This window comes from Triticum dicoccoides, unplaced genomic scaffold (genome assembly GCF_002162155.2).
Source record: "Triticum dicoccoides isolate Atlit2015 ecotype Zavitan unplaced genomic scaffold, WEW_v2.0 scaffold58118, whole genome shotgun sequence".
Taxonomy (NCBI): domain Eukaryota; kingdom Viridiplantae; phylum Streptophyta; class Magnoliopsida; order Poales; family Poaceae; genus Triticum; species Triticum dicoccoides.
The window spans coordinates 75,366-97,314 of NW_021283659.1; the positions used below are offsets into that span (position 1 = coordinate 75,366).

The following is a 21,949-nucleotide window of genomic DNA, read 5'->3' on the forward strand; positions in this document are numbered from 1 at the left end:
ATTGTCAAGGTGCTGCTAAAGACTTGCAAACCAAAGAAAATTGTATGAAAGCAAAACATTTTTCGGACACAATGCTGCGAGATCTAGTATTATTATTATGATGTAGTATTGCATCATGAGACTTTGAATATTAATTTTTTTCTCATGGTGGTGCCAAAATTTAAATCTGTTGGAACCATTTTCATGTTATTTTCTTGGTCATATACCAATGCGATAAGTTGGCTGTATTCAAATGTACACTCTTTCTAGTGTTCAATACTGACTTACTGAGTCTAATTATACAACTTACATGTGTAATGGAATTCAGATCATTGCAGGTTTTGGAAGTGCTCTGAGAGGAATACCAAAAGGCAAGTTCGCCAACAGAATTGCTTTTTCTGGAGCGATTAGGCTAATCTATTTTTTTGAACTACCTAATTGCAATCAATTATGTTTCAGGATTTTGTCCTCGTTTTTACAATATCCAAGCATCAATATATAATGGACTTGTTCATAGGAGGAAAATTCCTCTTCCGTTGAGATGCTCTTTTCGCTCTATTCAAGCAAGAAATAATCACTCATCATCAGCTTTTGTACCTAAAGATTATTGTGAAACTTACATCCAATTTTTGAGAGACAAACGGATAGTTCCTGATTCAGATCCTCCAAGCTCTAAGGATGTGGACCTACTGTACCAGTTTATAGATAAGAGGTGAAAATCTGTATTGAACTTCCTTGTCAAGTTCTTGAGCTACATTTGAAGAGAAATCTTAATCATTTGTTACTTGTCTCAGTAACAAGCTCATGGTATTAACTGGAGCTGGAATGAGCACCGAGTCAGGAATTCCCGATTATCGGAGGTACGGACATGACATATATGTAAATATCTCATGGAATGTATTAGCAGTCATAGCAGCCTCCTTGAATCTTAACCAGAATTTTGATTTTATGGCAGTCCTAATGGAGCATACAATTCTGGTTTCAAACCACTTACTCATCAGGTGTGTGTGTGCCCCTACTCCCTACTATTCGACTGTCAATGACAACTCTTGTTCGTGCCTTATAGGTTTAATATGCTTACGTGAACACATATTTTTGTTTATCACAGGAAGTTATTTTGAGAGGGACATATCCCAAGACAAATTATTTGAATTGTCTAGCATAGTCTTTTGAGTTTTGATCATGACTTTCGAGTCCTAGAGTTAATGAGGTTGTGTCTTCTGCATTTGTTGACAGCTTAGACATATATTATCCATGTGAGATCAAGAATGCCACTGGCATTGGTTGCTTCTTCCTTTACCATCAAGGAGTTTACAAAATGGTCTCATGTACTTCCTTTTCTTTTTCTCAAGTTATCTGGATCTTGACTGAAACACGTAGGTCTGAAATTCTAATACTACTGGATCTATCTAGCTCTCATCTTTTACTTTTCCCGAGAAACCAACAGGAGCGGTGCATCCAGTTAAGGACAAAATAGAGTAGACAAATTACAGACGGACTTGTTCTCGTGAGGAGGAAGTCAGAAAAGCCCCAGGTTCTGCACGTGAACTACTCCCAAGAGGTCACACTAGTCATACTTAAAAGTATGATGTCTTCAGAGGGGATTGATGCAACCCCGCAGCAGTTTAGTTAGCCTTTCTGCATTCAAGATGATGTGGCGGTTCGTCTCCTTCCAGGCGTTCCACCCGGCATATCTTGTCATGCATGAACCGGCACAGCAGAACCTTCTTGCACCATTCCTCCATGGATGGGAAACCGGAAGCTAAGGATGTGGCCTACTCGTCTAGCCAATAGTTCACCAATGGTTCCTTGAACAAGTGGCTACGAGCTCTGCATTGCGGAGGAATAGCTGCTGGCATGTTGGGCTATGCAGCCAACCCCCTCACCTGCTAGAAGCCTAGAACCTCTGTCGTTTAATATACGACCATGGAGCCCCAGCAAGGAGAAAACCTTTTATTTCCTCAGTCAGCATACACTGTCTGAATCTTTTCCATCCGGAACCTAGGTTGGCTACCAAGAAATTGGACCCTGTAATCACCGGAATCGTTTCACTCTAGTGGATGGAGTCCGATTGATTACAGTGTGGCCCTGACCGCTCGAGTCCTGAAGCAGATTCCAGAGATCAATGAACTCTTGGAGCTGCAATGGGGAGTTCAAATCAGGCACGACAGTAATCCATCTTTAATCTCACAGTTTGAACTGCACGGTCCTGTTTTGCACTTTGTTATTTCAATTTTTCTCAACTTACCCTGGATTTTGCCTTTCTGCTGGTCATCACTTGTTAATGCCCTTTCCATTTGTCCACATCTTGCCAATAATTACGTCATCTTCCCCATTTTCCATTTGAATAAAAATAGGAGTTTGTTCGCTCTATTCGAGCCCGGCGGCGCTACTGGGCCAGGAGTTATGCTGGATGGAGAAGGTTCAAGCGAGCACAACCAAATACAGCTCACTATGCTCTTGCTTCACTAGAAAGAATCGGCCGTGTTCACACGATGGTTACCCAGAATGTGGATAGGTAATGACCTGCTCCTGTGTTATTATTAATTGGGAATGACTATGCAGCTTATTTTTCACCATCGCTTTGTGTATGAGTATTGTAGATTACATCATCGTGCTGGTAGTAAGCCAATTGAGTTGCATGGAAGTGTATATGAGGTAATTTGCTTAGATTGTGGAACATCCATCAGCCGAGAGTCATTCCAAGAACAAGTGAAGGACCTCAACCCAAAGGTTTGTCCATTTGATACTGGTTATATTTTTCCTTAAGACTCTGGTTCATCATATAAGTTTTTTTTAGAAAAGGTGGAGGACCCCCGGCCTCTGCATCTGGACGATGCATGCAGCCACTTTATTAATTATTCATACAAGACCTTACAAAGTCATACAACAGTAAGACTAAAGCCACCGTCTAGGCAACATCTGTCGCTACTCCTATCCAGTTGATGAAGGGATGCTGATAGTCTGGGCCTAATACCAAATAGACCTCGCAGCCAAACCTAACATCTAAGACCCGAGGTCCCAACCAGGACTCCTGCCGGGTATGGGGCACCTACCAGTCCGACCCACTCCTCAACCAGGACGCCTGTCGGGTATGAGGCCGCCGCAGCCACCTGCCACCAATACATCTTCAGTACTGCTGCATCTACCTTGCCCGGTCTAGCTGCCGTCGACGCCAGACAACGCCACCATCCTACGCTCGTCCATCATCACATGCCCACCAGCGGACCCCGCTGCTCCATGCCGCCGAGACCCGCCGTCATTGACACGAGAGAAGGCACGCCACACAACCTCACGCCTCTTCCATCCGGCGCCGCTCCACAAACGATGCCCCCAATAGGGTACACGACACCGCAGCTCCGCCATCGTCCGATCCGGTGATCTTTGGATTTCTCCTAGAGCGGCACGAGCAGGTTGACGATAGTTGCTTGACGATGCCTTCATCAAGGTAACGACGTAGACGCCGCCATCGCCAGCCATGACCGGAGTCGGCTCGGTTTTCACCGGCGACTATGTCTCCCCAACTCGCAGCCGGTGCTAATAGTGGGATCCAAGATCCGTCACTACCAGCCTGGCCAACCGCCTTCGGTGGAGAAGGCAGCCACCACCACCATTCCCGGGCCAAGAGACCCGGACGTCCTCGTGCCGCGAAGATTACCCGGGGGGGATCTCCTCTTGCCGTTGTCGAGACGAGGCGCAACCGCAGTGGATCTCGATCTAAACCCCTCGGGCCTAGATCAGATCTCATCGCAGCCAAAATCTCATCCGCCAACGGCCATCGGAGATCTCCTGGCCACTGCCAACCCGCTGCTCACTGCCATTGGAGGAGGGAAATTGACGCCGCTGCACCCACGCGTTACCGCCGGCCGAGGACTGCGCCGCCGCCGCCGCCTCACCACAGGGGCTTCGCCTCGCGGCGTCCTCAGCGACGGCGGCGGTAGTGGGAGGCGATGGAGGGGGAGGGCTGAGGGCGGTGTGGACGGGGACTCCTCGGGGGCGGCGTGGCGCCGCCGCCTCGAGGGAGAGAGGTCGGGAGAGGGGTGGAGAGGTGGTTCATCATATAAGTGGGAAGTGCTTAAGGTATAATGAGGAAAAATAAGGAGTGATTGTCTTTGCTTGTGAAGTTTTTTGACCTATTGTAATCATTTGATATTTTATAACTTCAAATTTCAATTGAATAGTTTTGTCATAGTTCTTACTGATCATTTAGATGTTAATATATTAAAAATATCAAGTTTGAGACCATCAATCCATTCATGTTATCATGTATGTACCGGAGTGGTGCCTCTTGAACCACACTGTGCGTATATCCCAGTCTTGACTATATATTCAATTTTTTTGTTCAATTTGGCCTTTGTCGCTCAGTTATTAATAAGTCTTGTAAATACTTTACTGTCTGTAACGTTATAGCAGAGCTCCTGCTTTTCCAGACATATTTTTGTGTGCTTCCTGATGAGGACATGACTACCTTGGATATGACCAAAAATATTGCATATATGCATATTTGTCAGGTGATTTCTAGTGCAAACTATTCAATAATCTATTTATGTTATCCAGAACAAAAATACTTCACACACTTTTGTGTTTTGTCTAATTGCAGGTGTATGGGACATTTGTACAATCCACATATGAAGATAAGGAAGAAAGAGATGTTTATTTGCTGTCCAAAAAGTTCTCTCACGTCACTTTTGGCCCAAGAGAAGATAGAGTCCAAGTCTCTCACGTTCTGGATTCAGATTCGGACTGCACAGACACACCTGACTCAAAACGCACACAAGGTTTTCATACGGACTCCGAATTGGGTGATTCTTTTTTTGTTGGAAACTAGATTTCGTGCACTTTCCAACCCAATTGGAATCACCTTCAAATTCGTCCGGAGCGTTGAGTTGTGGACGAAACAATCTGATGCTGCAGCAGAATCCGAGTCAAACTACAAGTCCAAAGGTGTTACATCACCTCCACTTGGGCCCATTGGCCTTGTACGACCTAGATTTAGTTTTAGGCTGCCTTGGGACGTCCTCCCACCTCCTTGGCCGCCACCCCTTGCTCCTATATAAGTAGATCCATCTAGTAGCTTTTCCTTGGGATTTGTTTAGTTAAAAGTTAGCCAACGCAACTTCGTGTACTTCGTTTGTGTCCAACGACCAGACCAAGACCGCTTTCGGATCCCCACCTTTATCAATACTTCATATATATTTGCAATATTCAGATTGCTTTTATCATATTCTTGCTCGTTCTTCGATTGCTTGCAGGAATAGATCTTCGTGGTCAGGTTGATCGTGCACCGGCGTGGTCAATAACCTCTGGAGATTGGTTTAGCGATTGCTAAGGCGCAACGTCGTGCACGTTTGTAGTCGGATCGTCAAAGTCGTCTCCACCAAATCGATAGTTACCATCTCATCGAAAGATCGGGACACCCTCGCCTCTATCAAGTGGTATCAGTTTTCAGGTTGCTCGGTGAGAATTTCCAGTTTTCCTAGATTAGATTTATTTTCTTACCTATTGTCCAAGAAAAAGCCACAAAACAAAAGTTAGATCTATTCATCCTTTGTCCTAGCCAGACTGAGCCTTTGCAATTTTCTTTTCATTGTTTGCATTATTGAATTATCGGTTGCATCGCCGTGTCGAGTTGCTGGTCTTAGTGTCTAGTTCCTTTAGAGTTTCGAGTTCTGTTCATATTAGTCACGCAGCCGCTGCATCATTATCCCATCCGCTGTCTACCATCCCATCCACCAATTTCCACCACGTGCTACGCACTGTTTATTGTCATAATCATAGTTGAGGTCACTCACATCTTCGCCAGATCGAATCTGCATCTTATCTAGTTTGTTTTGGAAAGAGGGAGAAAAAAAGAGAGAAAAAAACGAGAGAGAAAAAAAGGAGAAAAAAAAAGTCAGAGAAAAAAAAAGGAGAGAAAGAAAAAAAAGTGTGAGGAAAAAAAAGAGAGAAGAAAAAAAAAACAAAAAAATCAGCACAAACTTTTTCAGAGGAAAGTTGAAGACAAAGTTGTTGATATATCCTGCTTGGCTGTTGTTTCACCTCATTATCTTTACTGCCGTTGTGATCTTCACTTATATCTTGCTGTCCAGAGCTACTTAGTGTCCTTCATTGATGCTAGTTGTGCTACGACGTGACCTCATTAGTGTTCTAGGCTCGCGTCTCTAGTTCGGTCTAGCCTAGGACCAGCACAGTACCGTCGTTGAGCGTTTATTCAACATTGCATCTTTGAATTGATTATTGCTAATCTTTTGCTACCATATATAGCCAACCCAGCTCCATATATTTCTACACCGTGTATATGTACGCTCCCCTGGCAATCGCTTTACTCAATATTCGGAGTTACTTGACACCGCTGGTTGCCGATCACCGCCTGCTGCATGGTAAGAACTTGTAAGACATTGATATTTGCTTTACTGTGAGCGTTTTACCACCACATCCTAGTAGTTATAGGAACATTATTTTTGGGTTTTGTTTCTTGTTCTACTAATCATGACAGGATCCAGAGTCAATTCATGGGCTTTGTCGATCGCGGGAGACGTGCCACCACCTTTGCAAATACCACAACCGTCACGAGAGGTGCACAAACATCCAAATGCACATGATCAGGTTAATGTATCTATACCACCATTTAATGGCCGTTTTAAACCTGCTTTATATATTGAATGGGAGTTCGACATAAAAAATATATTTGCTTCCCATAATTTCAATGAACATAAAAAGGTTAAGGTTGCGGTTGGTTCTTTCACTGGTTATGCTTTGGTTTGGTGGAGTGAATATTGTCGGTTACACCCTGATTATATACCTACTACTTGGGATGATTTGAAACTTGCCATGCAACATGCTTTCGTCCCTGCTTATTATACTCGTGACATGATTAAGAAGTTGCAACACTTAAAACAAGGTAGTGAAACTGTAACAAAATATTATGATGATTTACAAATTACCTTGTTGCATTCCTCTTTAGAAGAAAGTGAAGATGATTTTATGGATAGATTTTGGGGAGGATTAAACCGTGATATTCAAGAGATACTAATTCATGAAGAGTGTTATCCTATGGACCATTTGTTTCATCTTGCTTGCAAAGTGATAGAGGCAAAGGTGTCCCGTCTTTCGATGAGATGGTGTATTTCGCTTTGGTGGAAGTCGACTTTGACGATCCGACTACGAACGTGCGAGGACGTCGCGCCTTAGCAATCGCTAAACCAACTCCGAGAGGTTATTGACCATGCCGGAGCACGATCAACCTGACCACGAGGGTCTGTTTCCTGCGAGCAAACGAAGAACAAGCAAGAAACTAAGATTGCAATCTGGATATTGCGAATATAAGATGAAAGCTTTATTGATCAAGGTGGGGTTCTGTGACGCCTTTGTCTGGTCGTTGAACTCAAACGAAGTACGCGAAGTTGCAGCTATGGCGAACTTTTAATCTAAACAAAACCCAAAGCCTAAACGATGCCCTAAGGGCTGTATATATGGAGGAAGAGGGGGGGAATTTCGTGGCCCTTGGTGGAGGGGTCCGAAATCAACCCTATCTCTTGTTTCCCCACACATACGGACTCTAAAAATAGCCTATACTTATGTATTTCGAAATTACATGGGCCTGGCCCAATAATAAGGTGACGCAGCACCTAAAATAGCCTCGGGACGAAATTTATGAAGTGGCATCTTGTATATTTCGTCCAAGGCTTCATGCACCCATTACGGTGGCTTCAAAGTCCTGAAATCATCACTTGTAACTCCGTTCTTGTTCCCCTTGCGCATGCCATCATCTCCATGCTTGTTCTTGCTCCAATGTTCATCCTTCTCCAAGCTAGGCCCTTCATTTGTAAGCAAAACAAATGTATCCAATTTAGGCAGCATCATATTCTCATGAACATTAGAATCATTACCAAGAAACGAAAGTACCTGGTAATTTAGTTGGCGTGCACGAGCTCTAGTAATTGGTCCAGTATGTATAGCAGCAGGGGCTGTGGGTGTAACAATTGTATTGATGTCCTCATCACATGATCAGGTTAATGTATCTATACCACCATTTAATGGCCGTTTTAAACCTGCTTTATATATTGAATGGGAGTTCGACATAAAAAATATATTTGCTTCCCATAATTTCGATGAACATAAAAAGGTTAAGGTTGCGGTTGGTTCTTTCACTGGTTATGCTTTGGTTTGGTGGAGTGAATATTGTCGGTTACACCCTGATTATATACCTACTACTTGGGATGATTTGAAACTTGCCATGCGACATACTTTCGTCCCTGCTTATTATACTCGTGACATGATTAAGAAGTTGCAACACTTAAAACAAGGTAGTGAAACTGTAACAAAATATTATGATGATTTACAAACTACCTTGTTGCATTCCTCTTTAGAAGAAAGTGAAGATGATTTTATGGATAGATTTTGGGGAGGATTAAACCGTGATATTCAAGAGATACTAATTCATGAAGAGTGTTATCCTATGGACCATTTGTTTCATCTTGCTTGCAAAGCTGAACAGGAAATAAAACGACATGTTGGCCACGAGGAGAACAAGCGCACCGTGCACATTCCAAGAGTTGATATGATTGTTCCTTCAACTACTAGGCATACTATGACAACCACATCCGTTGTTGTCAGGACTACATCACCTCCACCATGTGACACATCGCCCCCGAGAGTGGCTACATCATCTGAGTTGATCATAAGAGGTAATGACAAAGGTACTGATCTTCCATCTCTACATGAGAACGATGAATGCCTTGTCAATTTGAATGCACCATCTGATGAGCTACCCACTACTTTGATCACACCACCTACTTTAGAGGACTATGTTGATAATTTGACTTTGCCATGGGATCAAACAACTGAAATACCAACAATTTTGAGTGCACCCATTAAATTAACTATTGATGCAAAAGAACCAATGTTTAATCATTTTGATATGACCTCTAATCTTGGTGATGATTCTGTGTTGAATGACTTATTGCATGTTTGCTTATTTAAGCATGTTGTAGCATGTAAATTTGATGCAAGTAAGGTTTATTCACCAATGTTGGGATGGTTTAATGATGAACATTGTCAATCTTTTGAAATGAATAAGAGCTTCACTTATATGTGCAAACTGAGTTGCAATATTTTCATGCCTTCTACTTCTTGTGCTAATTTTTTGGCTTTAGATTTTATGAACTATGCAAGTTACTCATCTATTCATGTGTCATATATGCAAAAATCAAGGAAAGTAAAAATGGATGACATATACATATACAACATGTACACTGATAGAGGCAAAGGTGTCCCGTCTTTCGATGAGATGGTGGATTTCGCTTTGGTGGAAGTCGACTTTGACGATCCGACTACGAACGTGCGAGGACGTCGCGCCTTAGCAATCACTAAACCAACTCCGAGAGGTTATTGACCACGCCGGAGCATGATCAACCTGACCACGAGGGTCTGTTTCCTGCGAGCAAACGAAGAACAAGCAAGAAACTAAGATTGCAATCTGGATATTGCGAATATAAGATGAAAGCTTTATTGATCAAGGTGGGGTTCTGTGACGCCTTTGTCTGGTCGTTGAACACAAACGAAGTACGCGAAGTTGCTGCTATGGCGAACTTTTAATCTAAACAAAACCCAAAGTCTAAACGATGCCCTAAGGGCTGTATACATGGAGGAAGAGGGGGAATTTCGTGGCCCTTGGTGGAGGAGTCCGAAATGAACCCTATCTCTTGTTTCCCCACACATACGGACTCTAAAAATAGCCTATACTAATGTATTTCGAAATTACATGGGCCTGGCCCAATAATAAGGTGACGCAGCACCTAAAATAGCCTCGGGACGAAATTTATGAAGTGGCATCTTGTATATTTCGTCCAAGGCTTCATGCACCCATTCTGGTGGCTTCAAAGTCCTAAAATCATCACTTGTAACTCCGTTCTTGTTCCCCTTGCGCATGCCATCATCTCCATGCTTGTTCTTGCTCCAATGTTCATCCTTCTCCAAGCTAGGCCCTTCATTTGTAAGCAAAACAAATGTATCCAATTTAGGCAGCATCATATTCTCATGAACATTAGAATCATTACCAAGAAACGAAAGTACCTGGTAATTTAGTTGGCGTGCACGAGCTCTAGTAATTGGTCCAGTATGTATAGCAGCAGGGGCTGTGGGTGTAACAATTGTATTGATGTCCTCATCATCCTCCCCTTCTTGAAATGAAGTCGTCCTCGACGGAAGTCCATCTTCCTCACCCAAATAAGGCTTCAAATCCGCAATGTTAAAAGTGGGACTAACCCCAAAATCTGCAGGCAGCTCAAGTTTATATGCATTATCATTTATTTTCTCTAACACCTTAAAGGGACCATCAGCACGTGGCATTAGCTTTGATTTGCGCAAATCAGGAAATCTATCCTTACGCAAATGTAACCAAACAAGATCTCCAGGTGCAAACACAACATGTTTTCTACCCTTATCTCCAGCAAGTTTATATTTAGCATTCATACGCTCAATGTTTTCCTTAGTTAACTCATGCATTTTTAAAATCAATTCAGCACGTTGTTTAGCATCAAAATTAACCTTCTCCGAAGATGGAAGAGGCAACAAATCAATAGGTGCACGAGGTAAGAAACCATACACAACTTCAAAAGGGCACATCTTAGTAGTAGAATGCAATGAACGATTATAAGCAAATTCAATATGAGGCAAGCATTCCTCCCACATTTTCTTATTATTCTTCAAAACAGCCCTAAGCATAGTAGACAACGTTCTATTGACTACTTCAGTTTGTCCATCAGTTTGGGGGTGACAAGTAGTACTAAAAAGCAGTTTAGTCCCCAACTTAGCCCATAAACATCTCCAAAAGTGGCTAAGAAATTTAGTATCACGATCTGAAACAATAGTATTTGGCACAACATGCAAGCGAATAATTTCACGAAAGAACAAATCAGCAACATTAACAGCATCATCGCTTTTATGACATGGTATAAAGTGTGCCATTTTCGAGAATCTATCCACGACAACAAATATGCTATCCCTCCCCTTCTTTGTTCGAGGTAAACCTAAAACAAAGTCCATAGATATATCCTCCCAAGGAACACTAGGTACAGGCAAAGGCATATATAAACCATGAGGATTGAGTCGTGACTTAGCTTTTTGACATGTAGTGCAGCGAGCAATAAAACGCTCAACATCCCGTCTCATCTTTGGCCAAAAGAAATGTGTAGCAAGTACGTCCTCCGTCTTCTTCACGCCAAAGTGTCCCATTAATCCTCCTCCATGCGCCTCCTGCAACAACAAAAGACGAACGGAGCTAGCTGGAATGCATAGCTTGTTAGCACGAAAACATAAATCCATCGTTAACGACAAACTTGTTCCACATTCTTCCTTCTTTACAATTCTGCATTACATCTTTAAAATCAGCATCATGCACATATTGATCTTTGATGGTCTCCAAACCAAATTTTTTGAAGTCAAGTTGTGAAAGCATAGTATAGCGACGAGACAATGCATCAGCAATAACATTTTCTTTTCCCTTCTTGTGTTTAATGACAAAAGGGAAAGTCTCAATGAATTCAACCCATTTAGCATGTCTACGATTCAGTTTAGCTTGACTTTTAATATGTTTCAAAGATTCATGATCAGAATGTATAACAAATTCTTTGGGCCATAAATAATGTTGCCATGTTTCTAAAGTCCGAACAAGAGCATATAATTCTTTATCATAAGTAGAATAATTCAGACTAGGCCCACTCAATTTTTCAGAAAAGTATGCAACAGGTTTGCCATCTTGTAATAACACACCTCCTAATCCAATTCCACTAGCATCACATTCAAGCTCAAAAGTCTTATTAAAATCAGGAAGTTGGAGTAAAGGAGCATGTGTCAACTTATCTTTCAATGCCGTGAAGGCTTCTTCCTGTGCGGTACCCCAAACAAAAGGCACATCCTTCTTTGTAAGCTCGTTGAGAGGTGCAGCAATGGTGCTGAAATCTCTCACAAAACGCCTATAGAATCCAGCGAGGCCAAGAAAACTCCTCACTTGTGTGACCGTTTTGGGCTGCGGCCAACTCTCAATAGCTTCAATCTTGGCTTTGTCAACTTCAATTCCCTGTGGAGTAACAACATAGCCAAGAAAAGATACTCGGTCGGTGCAAAAGGTGCACTTCCCAAGGTTACCAAACAAACGTGCATCACGTAGAGCAATAAAAACAGCACGTAAATGTTCCAAATGTTCTTCCAAAGATCTGCTATAAATCAGTATATCATCAAAATAGACTACCACAAATCGTCCAATGAAAGCACGTAAAACTTCGTTCATTAGTCTCATGAAAGTACTAGGCGCATTAGTTAACCCAACAGGCATGACTAACCACTCATATAATCCAAACTTAGTTTTAAATGTTGTTTTCCATTCATCTCCCAATTTCATACGAATTTGATGGTATCCACTACGCAAATCAACTTTGGAGAATATTGTAGAGCCACTCAATTCATCAAGCATATCATCTAGCCTAGGAATAGGATGACGATAACGAATAGTAATATTATTAATGCCTCTACAATCAACACACATACGTGATGTACCATCCCTTTTCGGCACTAGAATAATAGGAACAGCACAAGGACTAAGGGATTCGCGTATATAACCTTTGTCGAGAAGCTCTTGTACTTGACGCATAATCTCCTTCGTCTCCTCTGGATTGGTACGGTATGGTGCACGGTTTGGCAGTGAAGCACCGGGAATTAAGTCAATTTGATGCTCAATCCCTCGAATAGGCGGTAATCCCGGTGGCACGTCTTGTGGAAAGACGTCAGCGAACTCCTGCAAAATGTTAGTGACAGCAGGAGGCAAAGAGGAAGGCACGTCCTCGAATGAAAATAATGCCTCTTTGCACACAAAAGCATAGCAAACAGATTTGCTGAAATCTAGCTCATCAATATCAGATTTGGTGGCAAAAAAACATGCACTTTTCAATTTAATTTCAGAAGTAACACTAGATGGTTTATTATTAGGCTTCATTTGTTGCTCAAATTCTTTTGCCACAATCTGATTTTCACTCTTATTCGTCTCCTGTTTTGCTTTATTAGCTCTATTAATATCATCTTTCAAAATGGAATCAGGAGTCATAGGAAGCAAAGTAATATTTTTATCCTTATGAACAAGAGTATAGTGATTGTTTCTACCATGGTGTATAGAATTTTTATCAAATTGCCATGGTCTACCAAGTAATAAGGAACATGCTTGCATAGGTACCACATCACAATCAACATAATCAGCATATGTAGAGATACTAAAATGCACACGAACAGTACGTGTTACCTTAACCTTGCCGCTGTTGTTGAACCATTGGATGTAGTAAGGATGTGGATGTGGTCTTGTGGTGAGAGAAAGCTTCTCCACCACTCCATGCTAGCCAAGTTGTTGCAGCTCCCTCCGTCTATGATGACGCGCACAGAACGTTCCTTCACAACTCGCTTGGTATGGAACAAATTGTGCCTCTGATTTTGCTCAGCTTGTGTGACCTGCACACTCAAAACACGTTGAGCAACTAAACATTCATACCTGTCAGCGTCTTCAGGAGCCATGTATTGCGTCTCATGATCAGAATCATCTCCACCATGTTCTTCACGTGTAATAAGAGCCAAAGTCTCCTCATCATAGTCACTAGCGGACTCATATCCACCATCCGCGGTAGCAATCATCACACGCGGAGATTTGCATTCTCTCGCATAATGACCTCCTCCCTTACAACGACGACAAATAATATCACTTGTGTGCCCTGTTGATGCCATGGAAGAAGAAGAACGCTGTGCAGGCCCCGCAGGTGCGCTCTTGGCAGATAATGGTGGTTGTGCCTGTTTTCTTGTATCACGGCTGGAGGTGGCACCGGATGGAGGTGCTGGTGCAGTTGAAGTAGAAGATGCACGTGGCGTCCATGATGAAGGTCGGCCTGCAGAAAAGTTAGTTCGCCCCAATGCTTGTCGATCCTGCACTTCACGTTCAGCTTTACAAGGAAGATGGAATAAACGAGTGATATTAGTATACTCCTTATAGTCTAGAATGGTCTGAATCTCTCTATTTAATCCACCCAGAAAACGTGCAAGCATAGCTTCATTCTCCTCAACAATACCACATCTAATCATGCCAGTTTGTAATTCCTGATAATATTCTTCTACAGAATTTTTTCCTTGTCTTAAACGCTGCAATTTTTGAAGCAATTCACGTTGATAATATGGTGGAACCCAACGCGTACGCATAGCAGTTTTCAAAGCAGCCCAAGTAGTTGGAATAGGATATAATCTACAATGTTCAGACCACCATACACATGCAAAACTAGTGAAAGCACAAACAGCAGCAGCAACTCGTCTCTCCTCAGGATATTGTAAACATGTAAATCGTTGTTCAGTTTCTAACTCCCAAGTAAGATATATATCAGGAACATATCTACCCTCAAATGGTGGAATATTCAATTTCAGTTTAGGAATATGGACATCATCTCGTACCTGAGGTGGTGGTGCAGGCCTACCATTACGAATATATACCTGAGGTCGACCTGCTGGTGGTGGTGCTGGTGGCTGCTCGTAGATCTGATTTTGATCAACCTCATCCTCGTAATCTCCCACATAATCATCCTCCTCCGCATCAGCAGCAGGAGCCACAAAAGTATCAACAGCAGCACCAACAGTTCGGCCAAACGCAAGAGGAACACGGCTTGCTTGGCGGAGGTCTGCTTCGCGACGTGGAGGTAGTCGTTGTTGTTGTTGTTGTTGTTGGAGAGGTGCGTTAGCTGCAGCGAGTGGTGGTGGTGGAAGACGCGCGAGCAATTCATTAAACTTGTTATCGAGCTTTGTTTCGAACGTCTTCTCAAAGCCAGTGATCTTCTCCATGGCCTCTTCAAAATTGTTCAGCACATCTTGCACCTGTTCAGTCATCATTTGCTGAAACTTATCATGAAGCTCCTTGTTCGATAAATTCTCCCAGTCAATCTCGTCGGCTTGTGATCCTGGCATGGTTAGCAGCAATAGAAACACACAAGAATATGATCCTACAGACTACGAACAAGTGGTGGTGGTGGGTGTCACAAATCCGTCAAGCAAATCTCAAATTCTTACCAGTTCTTACCCACCAGCAGGCGGTGATCGGCAACCGTTGTAGTCAAAAACTGTTAAAGCTTGGATAGAGCGATTACCAGGGAGAGTCAAACGCACGACGTAGATGTATGTGGAGCTGGGAAGGCTTATAATATGGTAGCAAAAAGGGTCAGCAATAATCAATTCAGAGATGCAAACTTGAATAAACGCTCAACGACGGTACTGTGCTGGTCCTAGGCTAGACTGTGCTAGAGACGCGAGCCTAGAACACTAACAAAATCACGGCGCGGCACGTAAACAAGGGAAAAGCACACTCTGGAATTTTTTTTTCGCTCTTTTTTTTTGCGCTCTTTTTTTTTTGCGCTGCTTTTTTTTTGCGAAAAATCACTATAATGGCGAGTGTCTCAAAACTCTTCTTAGCTCAAACTGACAGGATGGGCACGAAATTTTTTTGACCAATTTTTTTTTTTTGACTGCCCGGACCCAAAAACTGGAAACAGGTCAAAAAAAACTTCCTATAATGGCACCTGTCTCAAAACACTCAGAAACACCTAAAAATAGGATAGCCAGAAAATTTTTCGAAAAATGCGTTTTCGAAAAATTTTGGGCCTAAACGGAGCGTGGCTACCCGACTCCGGCAAGGAAACACGAACCGGAATCTAGATGGATCCCGAAAACAAACCTAATAAGCAAGGAACTCGGATTGGTGGTGGATATATGGTGGTGGTATATGGCAGCGGTGGTGGTAGCGGTGGTAGTATATGGATATGGATCGGTGGTGGTATATGGACACGGATTGGTGGTGGTATATGGATACGGATTCGGTGCGGTGGTGGTAGATGGCAGGGGCGATGATGATGGTGCGGCGGCGGCGTGACAACTTATGACCAGAACTCGAAACTCTACAAGACTAGACTCTAAGACCAGCAACTAGACACGACGATGCAACCGCAAATTCAACAAAGCAAAACCCTAAAAAGATTATGCAAGGCTCAGATTGGTTCGGATATGATGAACTAACCCTAAATTTTTTTTGTGGCTTTTTCGTGGACTATAGGTATGAAGAACACACTCGATCTAAACTACGAAAAACTGTAAAATCTCACCGAGCAACCTGGAAATCTGATACCACTTGATAGAGGCAAAGGTGTCCCGTCTTTCGATGAGATGATGGATATCGCTTTGGTGGAAGTCGACTTTGACGATCCGACTACGAACGTGCGAGGACGTCGCGCCTTAGCAATCGCTAAACCAACTCCGAGAGGTTATTGACCACGCCGGAGCACGATCAACCTGACCACGAGGGTCTGTTTCCTGCGAGCAAACGAAGAACAAGCAAGAAACTAAGATTGCAATCTGGATATTGCGAATATAAGATGAAAGCTTTATTGATCAAGGTGGGGTTCTGTGACGCCTTTGTCTGGTCGTTGAACACAAACGAAGTACGCGAAGTTGCAGCTATGGCGAACTTTTAATCTAAACAAAACCCAAAGTCTAAACGATGCCCTAAGGGCTGTATATATGGAAGAAGAGGGGGGGAATTTCGTGGCCCTTGGTGGAGGAGTCCGAAATCAACCCTATCTCTTGTTTCCCCACACATGCGGACTCTAAAAATAGCCTATACTTATGTATTTCGAAATTACATGGGCCTGGCCCAATAATAAGGTGACGCAGCACCTAAAATAGCCTCGGGACGAAATTTATGAAGTGGCATCTTGTATATTTCGTCCAAGGCTTCATGCACCCATTATGGTGGCTTCAAAGTCCTGAAATCATCACTTGTAACTCCGTTCTTGTTTCCCTTGCGCATGCCATCATCTCCATGCTTGTTCTTGCTCCAATGTTCATCCTTCTCCAAGCTAGGCCCTTCATTTGTAAGCAAAACAAATGTATCCAATTTAGGCAGCATCATATTCTCATGAACATTAGAATCATTACCAAGAAACGAAAGTACCTGGTAATTTAGTTGGCGTGCACGAGCTCTAGTAATTGGTCCAGTATGTATAGCAGCAGGGGTTGTGGGTGAATATGGACATCATCTCGTACCTGAGGTGGTGGTGCAGGCCTACCATTACGAATATATACCTGAGGTCGACCTGCTGGTGGTGGTACAGGTGGCTGCACGTAGTGTTGATTTTGATCAACCTCATCCTCATAATCTCCCACATAATCATCCTCCTCCGCATCAGCAGCAGGAGCCACAGAAGTATCAACAGCAGCACCAACAGTTTGGCCAAACGCAAGAGGAACACGGCTTGCTCGGCGGAGGTCTGCTTCGCGACGTGGAGGTAGTCGTTGTTGTTGTTGTTGGAGAGGTGCGTTAGCTGCAGCGGGTGGTGGTGGTGGAAGACGCGCGAGCAATTCATTAAACTTGTTATCGAGCTTTGTTTCGAACGTCTTCTCAAAGCCAGTGATCTTCTCCATGGCCTCTTCAAAATTGTTCAGCACATCTTGCACCTGTTCAGTCATCATTTGCTGAAACTTGTCATGAAGCTCCTTGTTCGATAAATTCTCCCAGTCAATCTCGTCGGCTTGTGATCCTGGCATGGTTAGCAGCAATAGAAACACACAAGAATATGATCCTACAGACTACGAACAAGTGGTGGTGGTGGGTGTCACAAATCCGTCAAGCAAATCTCAAATTCTTACCGGTTCTTACCCAGCAGCAGGCGGTGATCGGCAACCGTTGTAGTCAAAAACTCTCAAAGCTTGGATAGAGCGATTACCAGGGAGAGTCAAACGCACGACGTAGATGTATGTGGAGCTGGGAAGGCTTATAATATGGTAGCAAAAAGGGTCAGCAATAATCAATTCAGAGATGCAAAGTTGAATAAACGCTCAACGACGGTACTGTGCTGGTCCTAGGCTAGACTGTGCTAGAGACGCGAGCCTAGAACACTAACAAAATCACGGCGCGGCACGTAAACAAGGGAAAAGCACACTCTGAATTTTTTTTTCGCTCTTTTTTTTTGGCGCTCTTTTTTTTGCGCTGCTTTTTTTTTTGTGAAAAATCACTATAATGGCGAGTGTCTCAAAACTCTTCCTAGCTCAAACTGACAGGATAGGCACGAAATTTTTTCGACCAATTTTTTTTTTTTCGACTGCCCGGACCCAAAAACTGGAAACGGGTCAAAAAAAACTTCCTATAATGGCACCTGTCTCAAAACACTCAGAAACACCTAAAAATAGGATAGCCAGAAATTTTTTCGAAAAATGCGTTTTCGAAAAATTTTGGGCCTAAACGGAGCGTGGCTACCCGACTCTTTTTTTTTCCGAAACCTACTCCGGCAAGGAAACACGAATCGGAATCTAGAGGGATCCCGAAAACAAACCTAATAAGCAAAGAACTCGGATTGGTGGTGGATATATGGTGGTGGTATATGGCAGCGGTGGTGGTAGCGGTGGTAGTATATGGATATGGATCGGTGGTGGTATATGGACACGAATTGGTGGTGGTATATGGATACGGATTCGGTGCGGTGGTGGTAGATGGCAGGGGCGATGATGATGGTGCGGCGGCGGCGTGACAACTTATGACCAGAACTCGAAACTCTAAAAAACTAGACTCTAAGACCAGCAACTAGACACGACGATGCAACCGCAAATTCAACAAAGCAAAACCCTAAAAAGATTATGCAAGGCTCAGATTGGTTCGGATATGATGAACTAACCCTAAATTTTTTTTTGTGGCTTTTTCGTGGACTCTAGGTATGAAGAGCAGACTCGATCTAAACTACTAAAAAACTGTAAAATCTCACCGAGCAACCTGGAAATCTGATACCACTTGATAGAGGCAAAGGTGTCCCGTCTTTCGATGAGATGGTGGATTTCGCTTTGGTGGAAGTCGACTTTGACGATCCGACTACGAACGTGCGAGGATGTCGCGCCTTAGCAATCGCTAAACCAACTCCGAGAGGTTATTGACCACGCCGGAGCACGATCAACCTGACCACGAGGGTCTGTTTCCTGCGAGCAAACGAAGAACAAGCAAGAAACTAAGATTGCAATCTGGATATTGCGAATATAAGATGAAAGCTTTATTGATCAAGGTGGGGTTCTGTGACGCCTTTGTCTGGTCGTTGATCACAAACGAAGTACGCGAAGTTGCAGCTATGGCGATCTTTTAATCTAAACAAAACCCAAAGTCTAAACGATGCCCTAAGGGCTGTATATATGGAGGAAGAGGGGGAATTTCGTGGCCCTTGGTGGAGGAGTCCGAAATCAACCCTATCTCTTGTTTCCCCACACATACGGACTCTAAAAATAGCCTATACTAATGTATTTCGAAATTACATGGGCCTGGCCCAATAATAAGGTGACGCAGCACCTAAAATAGCCTCGGGACGAAATTTATGAAGTGGCATCTTGTATATTTCGTCCAAGGCTTCATGCACCCATTATGGTGGCTTCAAAGTCCTGAAATCATCACTTGTAACTCCGTTCTTGTTCCCCTTGCGCATGCCATCATCTCCATGCTTGTTCTTGCTCCAATGTTCATCCTTCTCCAAGCTAGGCCCTTCATTTGTAAGCAAAACAAATGTATCCAATTTAGGCAGCATCATATTCTCATGAACATTAGAATCATTACCAAGAAACGAAAGTACCTGGTAATTTAGTTGGCGTGCACGAGCTCTAGTAATTGGTCCAGTATGTATAGCAGCAGGGGCTGTGGGTGTAACAATTGTATTGATGTCCTCATCATACACCTTGTCTCTTTTGTTAGCCACATTTCAGATTAAGCAACGCCGAGGACGGCTTTATTTTCAAGAAGGGGAGGATGATGAGGACATGACTACCTTGGATATGACCAAAAATATTGCATATATGCATATTTGTCAGGTGATTTCTAGTGCAAACTATTCAATAATCTATTTATGTTATCCAGAACAAAAATACTTCACACACTTTTGTGTTTTGTCTAATTGCAGGTGTATGGGACATTTGTACAATCCACATATGAAGATAAGGAAGAAAGAGATGTTTATTTGCTGTCCAAAAAGTTCTCTCACGTCACTTTTGGCCCAAGAGAAGATAGAGTCCAAGTCTCTCACGTTCTGAATTCATATTCGGACTGCACAGACACACCTGACTCAAAACGCACACAAGTTTTTCATACGGACTCGGAATTGGGTGATTCTTTTCTTGTTGGAAACTAGATTTCGTGCACTTTCCAACCCAATTGGAATCACCTTCAAATTCGTCCGGAGCGTTGAGTTGTGGACGAAACAATCTGATGCTGCAGCAGAATCCGAGTCAAACTACAAGTCCAAAGGTGTTACATCACCTCCACTTGGGCCCATTGGCCTTGTACGACCTAGATTTAGTTTTAGGCTGCCTTGGGACGTCCTCCCACCTCCTTGGCCGCCACCCCTTGCTCCTATATAAGTAGATCCATCTAGTAGCTTTTCCTTGGGATTTGTTTAGTTAAAAGTTAGCCAACGCAACTTCGTGTACTTCGTTTGTGTCCAACGACCAGACCAAGACCGCTTTCGGATCCCCACCTTTATCAATACTTCATATATATTTGCAATATTCAGATTGCTTTTATCATATTCTTGCTCGTTCTTCGATTGCTTGCAGGAATAGACCTTCGTGGTCAGGTTGATCGTGCACCGGCGTGGTCAATAACCTCTGGAGATTGGTTTAGCGATTGCTAAGGCGCAACGTCGTGCACGTTTGTAGTCGGATCGTCAAAATCGTCTCCACCAAATCGATAGTTACCATCTCATCGAAAGATCGGGACACCCTCGCCTCTATCACTTCCCAAGGACCTAAATTGGATTATGATTTTGGTAATCTCTGAGGGCGGAGTGTTGTATTGTTGTTTTGCAGTGGGCTCTAGCTATTGACAGTTTGGAAGAGGGACAACCTGGCTCGAGCAGAAGTTTTGGTATGCAGCAGCGACCTGATGGTGATATTGAGATTGATGAGAAGTTCTGGGAGCAAGATTTTGACATTCCTAGTTGCAGTCAGTGTGGTGGAGTGCTAAAACCAGATGTGAGATTTTTCTTCATCTTTCTGTGAGTACTTTTAGTTAATTTAAAAACGTGGATGTGAAACTATGGATTTGTTGTCATTTCAGTTATTAGAAAGATGATAATAGGCAAATCAAGCCATTAAGATTTGTAGCTAGGAACACTTGGTATTAGTAGACACTGACTTCTGTAGCATCTGATGAGCCCATTACTAACATGTGATCTCTTTAACAATTTGTATAACTAAAATCTAGGGTGTAAATTCTTATATCACTGAGTCATTTCAGTCACGTACTTTCTTTCCCTAGTCCATGTAAGTTATAATAAGGGCATCAAAAAGCACTTTTAAATGTCTTATCCTGTTCTTTGAAGGTTGTGATGTTTGGTGATAATGTTCCGAGAGAGAGAGCTGATAGCGCTAAGGAGGCTGCTAGAAACTGTGATGCTCTTCTGGTGGTTGGTTCAGCGGTAATGACAATGTCTGCTTTTAGGCTGGCAAGGTATCACTGGAAAATATTATTTAATCATTTCCATATTATTGTCGATAGCTAGTTATCTTGTTTGCCTATATTTCTTGCTCTGGATTAAATCTTTCAAACTGGATCAAGTTATCTTATTGGTTATCGCGACATCAAACTGATTATAAATCCCAATCCCAGGCTTGCACATGAAGCAAATGCTCCAATCGTCGCGATTAACATTGGGGGCACGAGAGTTGATAGCATTATATCTTTGAAAATCAATGCGAGATGTGGGGAGGTTTGTTATCTTGTACTTTTGCCTTTTCTGTACTGCAGCAGGTGACACGTGTGTTGCATCATAATTATCACCTTTTTTCAGATACTTCCCAGAGTTGATAGAGGCAAAGGTGTCCCGTCTTTCGATGAGATGGTGGATTTCGCTTTGGTGGAAGTCGACTTTGACGATCCGAC

At 42.9% G+C, this 21,949-nt stretch overlaps 1 protein-coding gene across 1 annotated transcript in view; it reads left to right on the top strand.

Annotated features, from left to right (window-relative positions):
• LOC119347093 (NAD-dependent protein deacylase SRT2-like) overlaps positions 1-21,949 on the top strand; it is a 46,635-nt gene that overhangs the window by 13,368 nt on the left and 11,318 nt on the right. Inside the window, exons 2-11 of the mRNA XM_037616058.1 lie at positions 308-350; positions 439-691; positions 774-839; positions 935-980; positions 2,337-2,497; positions 2,583-2,712; positions 20,875-21,039; positions 21,390-21,517; positions 21,677-21,776; positions 21,858-21,870. Of these exons, the coding sequence (XP_037471955.1) occupies positions 308-350; positions 439-691; positions 774-839; positions 935-980; positions 2,337-2,497; positions 2,583-2,712; positions 20,875-21,039; positions 21,390-21,517; positions 21,677-21,776; positions 21,858-21,870 (1,105 nt within the window). The remainder of the gene's footprint in view (positions 1-307; positions 351-438; positions 692-773; positions 840-934; positions 981-2,336; positions 2,498-2,582; positions 2,713-20,874; positions 21,040-21,389; positions 21,518-21,676; positions 21,777-21,857; positions 21,871-21,949) is intronic.